This window comes from Lactuca serriola, chromosome 2 (assembly GCF_051521515.1).
Source record: "Lactuca serriola cultivar US96UC23 chromosome 2, Lser_US96UC23_V15, whole genome shotgun sequence".
In the NCBI taxonomy this organism is placed as follows: Eukaryota; Viridiplantae; Streptophyta; class Magnoliopsida; order Asterales; family Asteraceae; genus Lactuca; species Lactuca serriola.
The window spans coordinates 210,789,401-210,804,376 of NC_136409.1; the positions used below are offsets into that span (position 1 = coordinate 210,789,401).

At 34.3% G+C, this 14,976-nt stretch overlaps 1 protein-coding gene, 1 long non-coding RNA gene and 1 pseudogene across 5 annotated transcripts; 2 read left to right on the top strand and 1 right to left on the bottom strand.

The window, feature by feature from the left end:
• Positions 1–1,948: 1,948 nt before the first annotated feature.
• LOC145088378 (uncharacterized) lies at positions 1,949–7,458 on the top strand. Of its 3 annotated transcripts, none has more exons than XM_079026720.1 (4): positions 1,949–2,480; positions 2,892–3,440; positions 4,249–5,184; positions 5,274–7,458. In XM_079026720.1, the coding sequence occupies exons 1-4, from the start codon at positions 2,279–2,281 to the stop codon at positions 7,100–7,102; spliced, it is 3,516 nt and encodes a 1,171-aa protein (XP_078882846.1). In that variant the 5' UTR covers positions 1,949–2,278; the 3' UTR covers positions 7,103–7,458. The 3 variants fall into 3 exon arrangements, with proteins under 3 accessions (XP_078882846.1, XP_078882847.1, XP_078882849.1); XM_079026721.1 differs by lacking the exon at positions 1,949–2,480 and adding an exon at positions 2,597–2,708; XM_079026723.1 differs by lacking the exon at positions 1,949–2,480 and having other exon boundaries at positions 2,892–3,032; positions 3,109–3,440.
• Positions 7,459–8,578: 1,120 nt separating this feature from the next.
• Positions 8,579–9,661, bottom strand: LOC145088379 (uncharacterized). Its single transcript, XR_013701086.1, has 2 exons — positions 9,269–9,661; positions 8,579–9,047 (listed from the first exon to the last, which is right to left on the bottom strand). It is a non-coding gene; the product is annotated as an uncharacterized LOC145088379 (long non-coding RNA).
• A 2,379-nt stretch (positions 9,662–12,040) lies between these two features.
• On the top strand, positions 12,041–14,727 carry LOC145088380 (serine/threonine-protein kinase STY13-like; annotated as a pseudogene). The gene is made up of 2 exons (XR_013701087.1): positions 12,041–14,040; positions 14,127–14,727. The product of XR_013701087.1 is annotated as a serine/threonine-protein kinase STY13-like (transcript).
• The last annotated feature ends 249 nt before the right edge of the window (positions 14,728–14,976 follow it).

The window sequence follows — 14,976 nt, forward strand, 5'->3', positions numbered from 1 at the left end:
TGGACTTTTTGGGATGTTAGATATAAACATACAATAAAGGGAGAAAAGAGATAAAAGTATATGACCATTAGCTTAAATAAATGGTAGACTTAAAGAATAATAGGCACAAACAATCGACACCTCATAGGACTACGAACACAAATAAAGCTCACACACAAGTACAAACCAAGTTCACGCTGAAAGGTCCAAAAGTACAAACAAAGGTTAAACACAACTTACTACTCTTATACTACTTTTCTATCTTGATCTTATGTCTTTACGCCCTTCTATCCGAGTTCATGTCCTATGAAAGTCCTAATTCATTAAAGTTTAACATCACATTATATATCCACTTCCTTTGTGGGTGCCCTCTTATCATCTTCCCATCAACGATAATCATCTCTGTAATCCACCCTCCTAAGTACAACAACCAGTTGTCTCCTACGAACATGTCCAAACCACCATAATCTTCTTTTCCCTTAATTTCTCGTTGATTGTCACCATTCCTAACACGTTTCTAATTCACGAGTTTGTAAGACGATCCGATTGGGTTTTACCATAAATACATTGTAACATCTACATTTATGCGACCTCTATCTTCCTCTTATGCTCTTTTTTTAGTTATCCAACATTTAAATGTATACAACATAGTTAACCTTACAACGACGCTGCAAAAATTTCCTGTAAGTTTCAATGGTACTTCCTTTTAACACAAAATTCCATGGCTTATCTCTAGTTTATCCAACTCACTTTTCACAATGGATAACATCATCCTCGACACCCCTCCCCTTATGGATCATAAACAATAGACAATTGAAACTATCATTTGGTTGTATGACCTACCAACTGATGCATACTTGTATCTTTTTTATATTTTGTTCCCCACTAAAATTACACCATAGATAACCAGTTTTAGTTGAGTTGATCCTGAACCCTTTTACTTCCAACTTAGTTTCCATGTATCTAACATAACATTGAACTCATTTATAGATTCAACAACCAAATCAATATCATCTTAAAAAAAACATGGTACCTCACTTTGTATCTTATGAGATATCCGGTGGCGGATCCAAAAATAATATTAATGAGATCCATCTTATATAAAATTTAAACAAAAATCTAAAAGTAGAAAAAATATGAAAATTTGAGATTTTTTGGGGGTTTTTCTATTAAAAATATTGCAAAAATAGTTTTTTTTAAAAAAAAAAAATGGGTGTCAAAAAGAATAATTTGAGCAACAGATGAATTTTTTTAAAGGTTATTTTAGTAAAATAGATGTTAGTATCCACTTTCAAATGGGGTCCATGTATCCCCTTATAAATACACCGGGATACCTCGTCTAAGGTCCATGATCCACCATCGGGATACCTAGTCCATAATCAAAGCAAAGATGTAAATGCCAAGTGTCGAACCCTTATCGAGCCCAATTCCAACATAAGTAAAATAATGAAAAAAATAAGTTAAATATAATAAACATAAAAGTAAAAAAAAAGAGTTAATAATTTTTTCGATTAAGATTAATGACATAAAAAACAACAAAACTATTTATGATTTTGATAATTAATTAATATTAGAACACTTTAGCCGTTCAAAATAAATATTAGAAATATTAGAACACTTTAAAAAATTTCGTTGACAATTTACCATTTACTTTTAGATATTACTGTAAAAACAAAATGAAAAATAACAGTAGAAAAGCAAAAACTAAAATGCCATTTGACCCAAAGCCAAGGGTATTTGTGAAAATGCGCAAGCATCCCCGCAATTAGGGCAATGAATAAGAGAAAGCGGAGGGAAAGAGCAAAAGCAAAAAAAGACAGGAATTATTATTTAATTTAGATTTTTTATTTTCAAACCGGACGTGAAAACAGGAATAAATTCGGGTTTAAAGGGGTGCCGTTGAGATACATAAGAGAGGGTAACCTACCCGTCATTTTAACAATTCTTATTTTTATTTTTATTTTGTCTCTCAGCTTATCAACTTCACGTTCGCTTCTCTTTCTCTCTCTACAGATTTTTCCAAACGCTCAGAAAATTGGGAACTTCTCATTCTTCTTCTTCTTCCCTCACGGTCGCGGTTCATTTCTTAGAATCTAACCCTAATCTTCACCGTTTTCGACTGTGGAATAGTTTGTCAGATCTCCTTGTTGTTTGTTGTGGAATAACCCTAACAAAGAGACGTTATTTCGATTGATTTGTCGTTACGGATTTTGTGGCGGATGCGTTATTGGAGGTGCGTCGGTAGCGTTCTTGTGGATAAGGTATCGTTGGAACTGGTTTTGATTAAATTGAATCATTGATGCCGCCGGAGCCATTGCCATTCGACCGGAAGGACTTTTTGAAGGATAGGAAGCCGTCGTATGCGGACCCTGTAGGAATTGTTCCGCCGCGATGGAGAGAGCCGCCTACTACTCCTTCGCAGCATAACATCCATGGATCCTCCTCGTTTTGTCGATGGGGCGCTGGAGGTGGACCCTCTGATTTCCGCCGACCCTTTTCCGGTTAGTTTTTGTGTTATGTTTCTAGCGTTTTCCCATTCTGGTGACATACTTGGGGTTTGGAAACCAAAAATCTGCTTGCTTTGAAATTAATTTCAGTGAACCAAGTCTACTTCTCTAGGTTATAGACTGCCTTGCTCTTCTCTTCTCCTAAGTACGCACACGCGCTACAGGAATATAGAATTGGGGACAGATCTGAGAGGAAGGGAAGATAGTCATTTAATTTGAACCGTATGGCTAGTAATTTCATAGATCTGTTGTTATATCTTGTATTTATTGGCATGATATCTGGGCTGGGAGGAAGCTAGATTGTCTTCAGGAATTACTGTCTTGACACGGGGTGATTTTTTTACTTTCGTTAATTAGTTTGGTGATTTTCCTTATGTGTTTTTTGTTGGTTATTTGCCTGTGAAGGTCTTCATGGTAAACGGGTTGGTGGTGGCTGGCACAATACAACAGTTGAATCAGGCAGCAAAGAGAATAGTTGTATGGCTTTTGGTAGTCTGAAAGACCCTAAAGGAGTCAACTCTTGGGAGACCACTGCATCACCCAACGGTAACTCTCTTCCCCATAATGACTTTGTGAACTCGCTGGATCAACTTCAGTCAGCTGACCAACATGCTAAGAACAGCCAACTGGGTAACAACACTCCTCTTCGATCCCCTTCTGAGGATGCTTCCCCCTGTGTGACACCAATGACTCATGATGAGGCCACCTCGCGCAAGAAGCAGCGTCTTGGATGGGGGGAGGGCCTTGCCAAGTATGAGAAAAAGAAGGTTGACCCTGAAGATATTCTTGATAAAGAGGCTGGAGCTAGAAATGGTATGGTTGATGGTGTTAGTGGCTCAGAACCTTTGCTTACTAGTCCTTCAAGTTTGACTGATAAAAGCCCCAGTGTCAATGGTTATTCAGAATGTGCATCTCCTACTACTCCTTACTCCTATGCCTGCAGTTCCTCTCCAGGTAATTCATATACTTCGATTTGTTCTAAAACCCGGGTTTACTCAGCCTGTTGAACCTTGGATCGTGACCCGGTGAAGAGAGCAGGCCAATCATGAATGGTGAACCCGGAACCACTAACCCGAGTTGAACCACTTAAAACTCATGATCATTGTTGTTTATTCATATTTAGTCACAAAAATTTCAGTCATTTGGAGAATTAAGCTGAGCATTTCAGAATGGTATTCAAGAATCCACAAAAATACGCATAAAACGGAACTTGGAACTTGGAAGCCTCGCCAATTGTATAAAAACCTTGTCCAGCAGTAACTTGTATAATGCTTATATTAATCACATGCGGATTTTTTCCATTATTTTTTTGAAACTTCTTTTTTATTCTAGATCTTCATTCTCCAGCTATTTTCATCTAGTGCACTATCATGATCTGTAGCTATACAAACAATCTTTATCTCCAACATGCTATAGAAGTACTACTTTGACAACAAGATTCAAGAATTTTTTTATTTTTACTTTTTGAATCAAAGGCTAACAAACATGAAAAGGACCTGAACCAGGATCAATTCTCATAATCCAGAACTTGTGATTATGTGTTTTCTTATCTTTCAACTTGTGAGACATCAAATTATGTGTGTCTGTATATATATATATATATATATATATATATATTATGCAGAATATATAAAATGAATGAAAATTATGAGAAACCGGGTTGACCTCGTGTCAACTAAACACTGAATTTTAAAACATTGCTTTTTGTGATATGATATCCAAGGGTGAATCTAAAACTCTATGTGCTCTTTTGCCATGACAGGTCTAGAAGAAAAGGAATCTACTAAGACAGTTACAGTGGATAACAGCACCTGTAATCCTGCTTCTTGTCATGTGTCTGAGAATGACACAGAGGGATTATCATCAAATTTGGAGAATTTGGAGCTCAACTTTAGCTCTGCACTTGATAAACTGCTGCAGGCTGATGATTTGTGTTCTCCAGGGTCTAAATTTGTGAAATCTACTGCAATGGACAAGTTACATGTATGGAAAGCAGAGCTGACAAAAACACTTGAAATCACAGAAACTGAAATTGATTCTCTTGAGCATGAATTGAAGTCATTGGTTTCTGATGCTGGTTCTTTCCGAACAGAATACCAGAATAAGACTTGTGGTGGACCTTTGCCTGTGGAGAAAACTGATAGTTCTCCAGAAGAAGTCAATGGAGCAGAAGATTCAGATGACAAGAGTTCAGACACAACATCTGAGTTTGTGGAATCTGTTTCTAAATGCTCTGAAGATGTTGGTAATGATGATGTTTTAGGCTTTGTACCTTCTTGTGGGGACCGCAGTAGCTCTACAGTTTCAGATGGTGAGGATGTAGATAATGGCAGAGAAGATGATAAGTTATATCATTTCATATTCGCTACAAACAAAGTGATAGCAAATGAAACTTCTGATGAACTTAATAGGATATTATTGCCAACTACACACTTATGTAACAAGATTTCGAAATCCACCGATGAATCATTGAATAAGACTAAAATTGCTTCAAGGAAGCGTTTCCTAAAGCTTAAGGAAAGGGTTATCACAAGTAAGTTTCGGGTATTACAACATGCATGGAAGGAAGATCTTCAGTTGCTTTCTGTAAAAAAAACTGGTGGCAAGTCACAGAAGAAGTTTGAATCGAGCTCACGAATGGGATATGCTGATCATCAAAAATACTGTTCTTCAATTCATTCTCGTTTATATCCTTCTGGTAAGTGACTGAATCATTTTAAAATGAAATCATGCTGTGTTTTATTTTGTCTGTGTTCAACTCTAAATTTCTTGTTGTATTTTTTGTAGGTGGGAGTGTGAGTCTGGTTCCATCCACAGAGGCACTTGATTATGTGAAGAAGCTGCTTTCAGATTCACGGGTGAAGGTTCAGAGAAAGACATTAAAGATGCCTTGTTTGATATTAGACAGGAGTGAACGAATGATGACAAGGTTTGTTTCAGATAATGGATTGGTGGAGGACCCTGTTGAAGTTGAAAAGGAAAGATCCATTGTCGGCGCCTGGACAGAAGAAGAGCAGAAAATCTTTTTGGAGAAGTACTCTCTGTTTGGAAAAGATTTCAAGAAAATCGCATCTTTTCTGAAAAACAAAACATGTGGTGATTGTGTTGAGTTTTACTACAAGAACCACAAGTCTGATTGTTTTCAGAAGATAAAGAAGAAATCAGCATTTGCAAAAGGGATGTCTTGTATTACTAATACTTACCTGGTGACATCTGGGAGGCGAATGGCTGCAGATGCTACTTCCCTTGAAATGCTTGGTGCTGCTTCAGAAATGGTTGCCAGTGTGGATGGTGAACATAAACTGCATTCAGAAATGTTTTGCAATGCGCAGGAAACTGGTGCAGGCGATGAGAGTTGTGGAGGAGAGATGAATCCTACTTCTTCTGATTGGACAGATGAAGAGAAGTCTAGTTTCTTGCAGGCAGTGAGATCTTATGGGAAGGATTTTTCAATGATTTCAAGATGCTTGAAAACAAGGTCGAGAGATGAGTGCAAAGTTTTCTACAGCAAGGCTCGGAAATGTCTTGGATTGGATTCCATTCACAGTAAAGCTGGTGATGGTGGTGATGATGGTGATGTTGATCATGGTCATGGTCATGATGATACGTGCATGGTGGATAGTGGGTCGGTTATCTCATGCGATAAATCATCTTCAGATGTAAAGATGGAAGTAGAAGACCTCCTTCACTCATCTGATTCAAAGCAAGAAGTTCCTGAATCTGAATCTGAGCAGATTGTAGTAAAGGAGGAGTCAAAACAGTTGCAGGACCTTAATTCAAGAGACAGCAGCATCTGTATGGATTTAAGCATTGAGCAGCAACCTGTGAATAACAATAACACTAACCATATGGAGTTGAATGGTGTAGAAAAGTCAAAGGGTTGTGAAGATAATGGTTTTCTTCCAGGTGTGAGTTCACACAGGAAGAGTGTTAGCCAAGATGATATTGATACATCATCAAGACTCTCATTTAGAAAAAGCATTGGTGGTTCTCAAAGATGCTCAAGTACTGATGGGTATCATCATCTTCCAAAACATTCATTAATGGATTGTGTTGAATCTTCCCAAGTTGTACAAAAAGATGAAAATCTGTTACCAGAGCACTGTCTGCCACGTGATTCTTGTTTGCAAAAACCGAGTCAGAGTCAGAGACAGGGTGAGGGTGATGTGAAACTTTTTGGTCAGATCCTAATAAAGCCCTCTTTGTCTTTATCTGGATCAAAAACAAATACTAGTAGTTTGCAAGAGAATGGTGAAAAAAGAAAATCATCTTTTAACTTGAAGTTTGATATTGATAATAATACTAATAATGATCATGGTTTATCAGAGGTTCCATTGAGGAGGAGTTATGGGTTTTGGGATGGGAACAGAATACAAACCACCGGGTTTCCTTCTTTACCAGATCCTTCTTCCATCTTGGTTTCTGGTTTTGGTAATTCTTCTTCATCTTCTTCAGTCAAGACTGGTTTTCAAACAAGACAAGTGTATTCATACAAAAACCAGGAGCCTTTCAAAGGGGTTTTGGTTTCAGATCCAGTGGCAGCCATTAGAATGCATTATGCTAAAACAGAACAGTACAACAATGGCAGTAATAGCGGTGATATAGGTAGCAGATGATGATGATGATGGTTTTTTTATCTCGCCTCTGTATTATATGTAAGGAATTGAGCAGCAGTGATAGGAGTTAGGATGATGATTGGATGGCTGATATAGGAGAAGCCGTCTTTTTTGGTCTTTTTTAGGTTGTTTTCATTTTGGGGAATATGGGAAGAGGTTTGTAGTTTGTTGTATTTATTAATCAAGATACACAAAATAATTCTGTCTGTCGATGCCAATGTCAATGTTGTTTGTAGGTAAGGAAATAGAGGTTATATTATAGTAGTCTTCTTTTTCAAAGGAGTTTGTATTTGTGTTGTGGATGAATGACGATGATGTTTAAAGTCTTTAAAAAGTAATGGATAATGGATTTTCAAGTTGGTTTGATTGTCATGTGCTGTGTTGGATGGAGAAAGTGGAGGGTTGTAGGTTGACTTTCAAGTGATAAATGGAGGGTTTGAATGTTACTTTATTGGTAAACAATGATGATTGATGACATCGTCCACGTGGGTGGGTGGGTGTCAACAGTCAACATCTTTTGTGAAGAAGATAGGATTTGACAGTTTGAGTTTTGTTATTTTATCTATTTAAAAGTTTAGGTGAGATTCCAACTTTATTAGTTGGTGTGAGAAAGACGGAGGAGCTAATTGCAAAGTTGCAATTTGCAAATTCGTATATATTAGTATTTAATTATTTATTAATTAAATCATTATTGCTTTAACCAGACAAAACTTATAACTTCTTCCATCTCAATCATCTCTTTTATTCAACCGTGCTCTTGAGGTGCTCGATAATTTCATGATACCAATTGTAAGGGAACGAATCATCTAAAATTCACATATATCTTTTTTTTTTCTTTTTCTGAACGACATTAATATATTAGCAAACAGACCCTCACAAACAATGCAATTTTTAACATTACAAGCGAAAAAGAAAAGATAATCCAAACATTTCAACTAAGCTTCACCCTATTTTTAGTCAATAAAAAACATTAGTAACCATGTCTTCAAGCACGATTGCATGCCTACACATTTTGTTGTTGAGCTCATGTCATTTAGCTTTCCAAATTAACAATAGTCTTGCCAAATGAGTGAGTCCAACAGTTTTTGGATTTAGTCGGCCGCTGACTGTTCCCAGTTTCCAAATTAGCAATAAACATACGTTAAAAATTAGAAAAATGTAAGGAATGATAGTATATTTATTATTTTCCTAGGTTTTATTTTGAAAAAAAAAAAAAACAAAATAGCCACGACCAGACCAATACTCTTTTTCTCTTCTCCATCGCCGGCGAGCTATGTGCAGCGAGGCTGACGGCTGACCACTCCTGGAGGCTGAAGCTAATGAGCACCGTTAAGGAAAAATCCACTTCTCTTGTTATCTTTGAAACCGGACGCGAAAAGAGGAAGTAATCGTATTGAATAGGGTGTCGTTCAGATCCGATAGCGTAACCTCTCCGTCATTCTAATCTCGTGTTTTATTTTCTTTTTTTTCTCTCTCTCTCTCTCTCTCTCTCTAGACATTTTCTATACGCACAGAAAAATTCAGGTTAAAGTTTGCCTTCACTTTCCCTCCCTGCAGCGTTTTCATTCTCAAATTAAACACTAGGTTTCTTGTATTACGATTTTTCAATTGCTAGGTTTCTTGTTTTTATTTTCGTGGTGGATGCGTTTTTGGTGGTAGCGTTCTCGTGGATAAGGTATTATATTTTATATAAAAACTTATTTACAAATTGCTATTCACTTCACGAAAACTAACTTCATAACATAAAAAAGTGAAAGAAAATGAATTGATATGTAATCACTTTTTAAACAACTGTTAATGTTTGGTTTTGCCATTTACAGAAGCAGAAACTAGCTAGTATAGTTGTTTTAGTCACAAAAACACCTCATGCCTACAAACTATATATAATTGTAGTAGTATTGACATGATCAATAAATATTTTATGATGTAAATTGTTAAAAGTGACCTGCAATTTCAAAAGAAGCAAATCAAGTGAAGTGATGAAATGAAAGCTACTCATCTCCACCCACAACCAAACTACAACTTCCAAATACAAAACAAAACATTACCACTCACTCACTTGTGATTTTGGAACCGATATTTTCAGATTCTTTTATTACTAACCAAAAAATCTTTTATGGGCTCGATTAGATTATGTGAAGCAAACAAAAAAGAAAACAACCTTACCTCATCAGCAGTTAACTGTAACTGTAAATTCTTTTCGGTTGCCAACAATTGCGACACTTGTTCTGCATACATCTTCATCTGGGACTGTTCTTTCACCAATTTTTCTTCATGTTGCTGAACCTTTAAATCTGCAATTTGGAGTTCTAGAGATTTCTGCTTCAACTGCATGCATCAATATCAATATTTATGAAAATAAAAAAAATTGTCGGTGAAATTTTATGAATGCTTTTTGGTGGATTGAATTGGAAATAAAGTGCATTTTATAAGGAAGAATATTGCAATTAAGTTGACAGGCCATATGGGCCATTTGGCCAAAGTTGGGTGGCAAACCGCTGAAAAGGATCATTAATTAATGGTTTAGATATTTTTGTTGAAACAAATGCAAAACGCAAGGACTATTTTTGCAGTTTTGTTTTAAAATAATTTGGTTTTACAGTTTTGTTTTAAAATAATTTGGTGCTATTCATGTACATTATAGATTTATGACAAAATTTTACAATTGGTCCCTGTGGTTTATAGAATATCGCACTTTAAGGACTTTCTAACAAAAAGTCACGCGACTGGTCCCTGTGGTTTGTAAAATTACATGAAAGGTCCTCCTGCCGTTAAATCTAACTTTTCCGCCGTTAGATTTTAAGGAAAAAGACTATTTTGCCCTTGTACCAATATTGCAACACACTACAAACCTCAAGCACCATTCGTGTAATTTTTTAAATATAAAATTTTGTATATATATAAATTATAAATATAAATTCCGTGTATATATATATATATATATATATATATATATATATATATATATATATATATATATATATATATATATATATTAAACAACTTGATATTTTTTTTAATCTTTTTAACATTTAATTAATTTATTTATTTTATAATTTTAGTTATGTATGGTTTTTTTTAATGTTTTTATTTATTTTGATTCAAGTAAATAAACTTAAATTCAATAAACCGTATCAAAACTTTTTTTTTTTCATAATTATGAAATGAAACGCTAATGTTTTTTTATTTTTTTAATTTTATGTTGTTACGGTTTTTTTTACTTTGATGCTCCATACTTAATATTGTTAGCAACTTTATGTTTGCATTTATCATTATCATTATTTCGCCTTTTTTTATATATTTTTAGTTATTTATTATTCTTCTATTATTTTTATTTATTTTGATTCAAGTAATGAAAAATAGAAAAAAAAAAGTCAAACACCAAAGTTGTAAAATACTTTAATATATTGATACATTTTACACATTTCATATTTTTTGGTTTTTTTTTTTGCATTTTTCTTATTAATTTTTGTTATTTATGGTTTTTGTAACTTTTTTTTTATTTTGATTTGTGTAAATAAAAAAGTTATGTTTATTTTCTTTATTTATATTTGTAAATATAACTATTTTATTTATGCGAATGAAAATAAAAAAATTACCAAAACCATAAATAACCAAAATTATTAAAAAAAAAAAAAACTAAAAAAACTCAAACACCAAAATTATAATATACTCTAATGTATTCATACATTTTACACTTTTTGGAAAAGGTCAAAAAAATGTTATCAAGTTGATTAAAAATAAAACGAAACAAAAATAAAAATAAAAATAGGAAATAATTAAAAAATAATACGAAAAAATTAAAAAAATAATACAAAAAAATTAAAAAAAAATACGAAAAAACCAAAAAAAGATGAAAATTTAAAATGTGTTAATATATTAGAGTATATTAGAATTTGGTGTTTGAGTTTTTGTTTTTTGTGTTTCTATTTTTCATTACTTGAATCAAAATAAATAAAAACAATAGAAGAATAATAAATAATTAAAATTATAACAAAAATAGAAAACAAAAGGTCAAATAAGGATAATGATAAATGCAAACATAAAGTTGCTAACGATATTATCTATTGAGTGATAAAAAAAACATTAACAGTAACGACATAAAATTAAAATAAAATAAAATAATATTAACACTTCAATTCACAAATAAGAAAAATTAAAGGAAAAAATAATTTCGACATGGTTTATCGAATTTAAGTTTATTTACTTAATTCAAAATAAATAAAAATATAACAGAAAGCCATAAATTACTAAAACTATAAAATAAAAATAGACATCAAAATGTCAAAAAGATAAAAAAAAAAGTTATCAAATTGTTGAAATTATATATATATATATATATATATATATATATATATATATATATATATATATATATATATATATATATATATATATCCTCTTTAATAAATGAAGGTTTTTTTGCCACTTGTCAAATTCTTAACAATTTTGCCACATGTAATTTTGTGGAAGTTTTAGAATTATTATTTTCCACTTGTCATTTTTTAGGAATTTCTATTTTTTTAAAATAAAATTTCATATAATGAAAGAGAATCATTCTATTAATTTGATAATAAAGTCTCATAAATGCTCTAAAGAATATCTGATTTCTTTTATAAATGTTCCAAAAAATTACATTATGTTATATAAAAGTATTATTTTATAAAATATTTAATGTTTAAATATTTATACTAAATTTTTATTTTAATAAACCCGTGTAATACACGGGTCTCACACCTAGTATATATATATAACTTATAAAAGAAATCTAACTATTTCTATAAATAGATTGAATAAAATAATAATATTTTTTTAAGACGTTCAAATCATTAAGCCAAATAGCCATCAATAAAATAATAATATTTTTTAAATAGTACAAAACATGAAAAAGAAAGTACAATTACCCAATGCATCAGGTTTTGACTAAGATCCTTAGTCCAAACGATGAGTCGTCAAAAAGCTAAGATCCCGGAAAAAATCTTTTCAGTTCGTGCCCCCCTTCCCCTGTATCCGTTCTTCTTCTCCTAAAAAACCCTAAGACCACTCACTACTCATGACCACCGGATCCCTCAGTTACGTCGAGCACACCACCACCGTTTCTCTTTCTTCCACCAACAAACAAACCCTAATGGAAATCTTCAGCATAATTGATGCCGCCTCCCCCTAACTTCGTCTTCTTAAGATTAAGACGTACAAGTTGGATACCATAAATGAATTTCATGTTTTTCTTCTAACCCTAGATACAAAAGCCTAAAATTATCAGCTTTGCCTCATTTGAAGCTCTACGCATCCGTGCTTTCTCTCTTGAAACCTTAGAACCAAAAAACGCGGTAGTGTCCACCTTTTAGGTCTGCATCTTTTTTCGATGTCATCGCCATTACCTCCAACAACAGTCATTGTTCGATTCAATTTCCTACACTAAAACCATCCTTGATGTCGTCGTTCATCACCACACACTACCCTACTTCTCCGTGACCACCATCAACGCTACACTGTCGCCACTCCTACAATGTCGTCACCAACATCCATGGAAGACAGGTCAACATTCACAACCATCAAGCAGCCACCACCTGCTCCCTTCTCCCCGATACTTTACCTTATGGAAATTAAAGTTTACACTTAATTTTCTCTCTTATTTGTCTCTTAATCGTTGATTTAGGGTTTTGGTTGTGGGCTCTTCAACCTTCTCTGTGTTTATCTCTAAACAGAAACGTCTGGTGGATGTGATAGATATATGAGAGTTGTCTTTTCTAGCATCCAATCTCTCTGTTTATGAACGAATATCAGCCATCTTAAAAAGGCATTTTGTCCATACGAATAACTTAATCAGAGCCAGAACTCCGAATTTTTCATATGAACTGATATTTCGTGATCTGGGAACTTGTAGAAAGGGTAGTCCGAAACTGATTTCCTGAGTGATTTTGGATTTTGATGCAGGTTTTGTTTGAAGGGTTTGAGTCTTGACAGCTCAATCACCATCAATGAACAAGTAAGGAGCGTTTAAACTTTGAAAGTGGTTCTTCTATATCAAAAAAAATGTTGGAGGATCCAAAATTTGCAGGTATGTTGGGTGTCAATCATGGAAACGATAACTTTGTTGACCTATCATAAGTGTTCTACCATAAGCTTGGTGAAGGTTCCAACATGTCAATCGACAGCTTCAATAGTTTACAAATGAGCAACACAGGTGGGTCCATTGCCATGTCACTTGACAACAGTAGTGTCGGGTCAAACGACTCACACACTCGCATCTTAAACCACCAAGGTCTAAAGCGTGTCAAAAATAATTACACCGATGCCCTTAGTGTCAACAGAGGAAGAGTCTATCAAGGCTTAAGTGATGATGCTCTTGCTAGAGCTTTATTAGACACCCGTTTCCCAACAGAAGGGCTTGAAAATTTCGATGAATGGACAATTGATTTAAGGAAACTCAGCATGGGACCCGCTTTCGCACAGGGTGCATTTGGGAAGCTTTATAAAGGCACATACATTGGTGAAGATGTTGATATTAAGCTGTTGGAGAAACCAGAGAATGATTTGGAGAGAGGACAACTTATGGAGCAACAGTTTCAGCAAGAGGTTATGATGCTTGCAAGGTTGAAACATCCAAATATAGTAAGGTTTATTGGTGCATGTAGGAAGCCTATGGTGTGGTGTATTGTGACTGAATATGCTAAAGGAGGTTCTGTGAGGCAGTTTTTAGCTAAGAGACAGAATAGATCAGTGCCTTTGAAATTAGCTGTTAAATAGGCGCTTGATGTTGCAAGAGGAATGAAATATGTTCATGGATTTGCATTGATTCATAGGGATTTGAAATCTGATAATCTTTTGATTTCTGCTGATAAGTCAATCAAGATTGCTGACTTTGGAGTTGCTAGAATTGAAGTGCAGACTGAAGGAATGACACCCGAGATTGGGACCTACTGTTGGATGGCTCCGTAAGTTTTTTTCTATATCATTCTAATTAAAATGACAATTTTTCCCTTGTTTTTTTTTGGACTCTAAAAGTTGGTTGGTGTTTCAGGGAAATGATACAACACAGGCCCTACACACAAAAAGTGGATGTCTACAGCTTTGGAATTGGTCTTTGGGAACTGATCACTGGAATGCTTCCATTCCAAAACATGACAGCTGTCCAGGCGGCATTTGCGGTTGTCAATAAAGGTGTCCGCCCGACAATCCCACACGACTACCTGCCCGTGCTGACCGAAATCATGACACGTTGCTGGGATGGAAACCCTGATTCCAGACCGGCGTTCACGGAAGTTGTCAGAATGCTTGAACATGCAGAAACCGAAATCATGACTCCAGTCCGGAAAGCTTGATTCCGGTGTTGCATGAGTCAGCCGATGACTACTAATTGAAGGAAAAACAGGCAAGAAACAGGAAGGGAGAAAGAAAAGAAAAATTATATTATGATATCAAGGACTACTACCTACTACGTGTTTTGTTGGATTTTATTTTTGATTTTATGGATTGTGTTGCTGAATTTTAGTAGTAATGATAATGGAGGAGATTTGATGTATTTATATACCTCAGAAACTGCTTTTCCTACTTTGTTTTGTTCATGGATATTTACTACTCATTAACATATGTTGCATTAATAGAGCTTTTGTATTTACATATCATCAAGGTTGTGTATAAGAGTAGGAAAATCTAGAATTAGGGGTGCGATTTGCCTCCCATCCAACATAGTTATGAGTGGGGAAGAAAACAACGGTGATTAAAGACAGCACCAAGAGGCATAATTTGGTTGTGAATCAAATAATCTTACATTAGACCATTTTGTAATGACAAAACTGCAAAAATGGTCCCTATGGTATGCATTTTTTTTGGAGTTTTAGTCAAAATCACGACTTTTTTGGATTAACGTC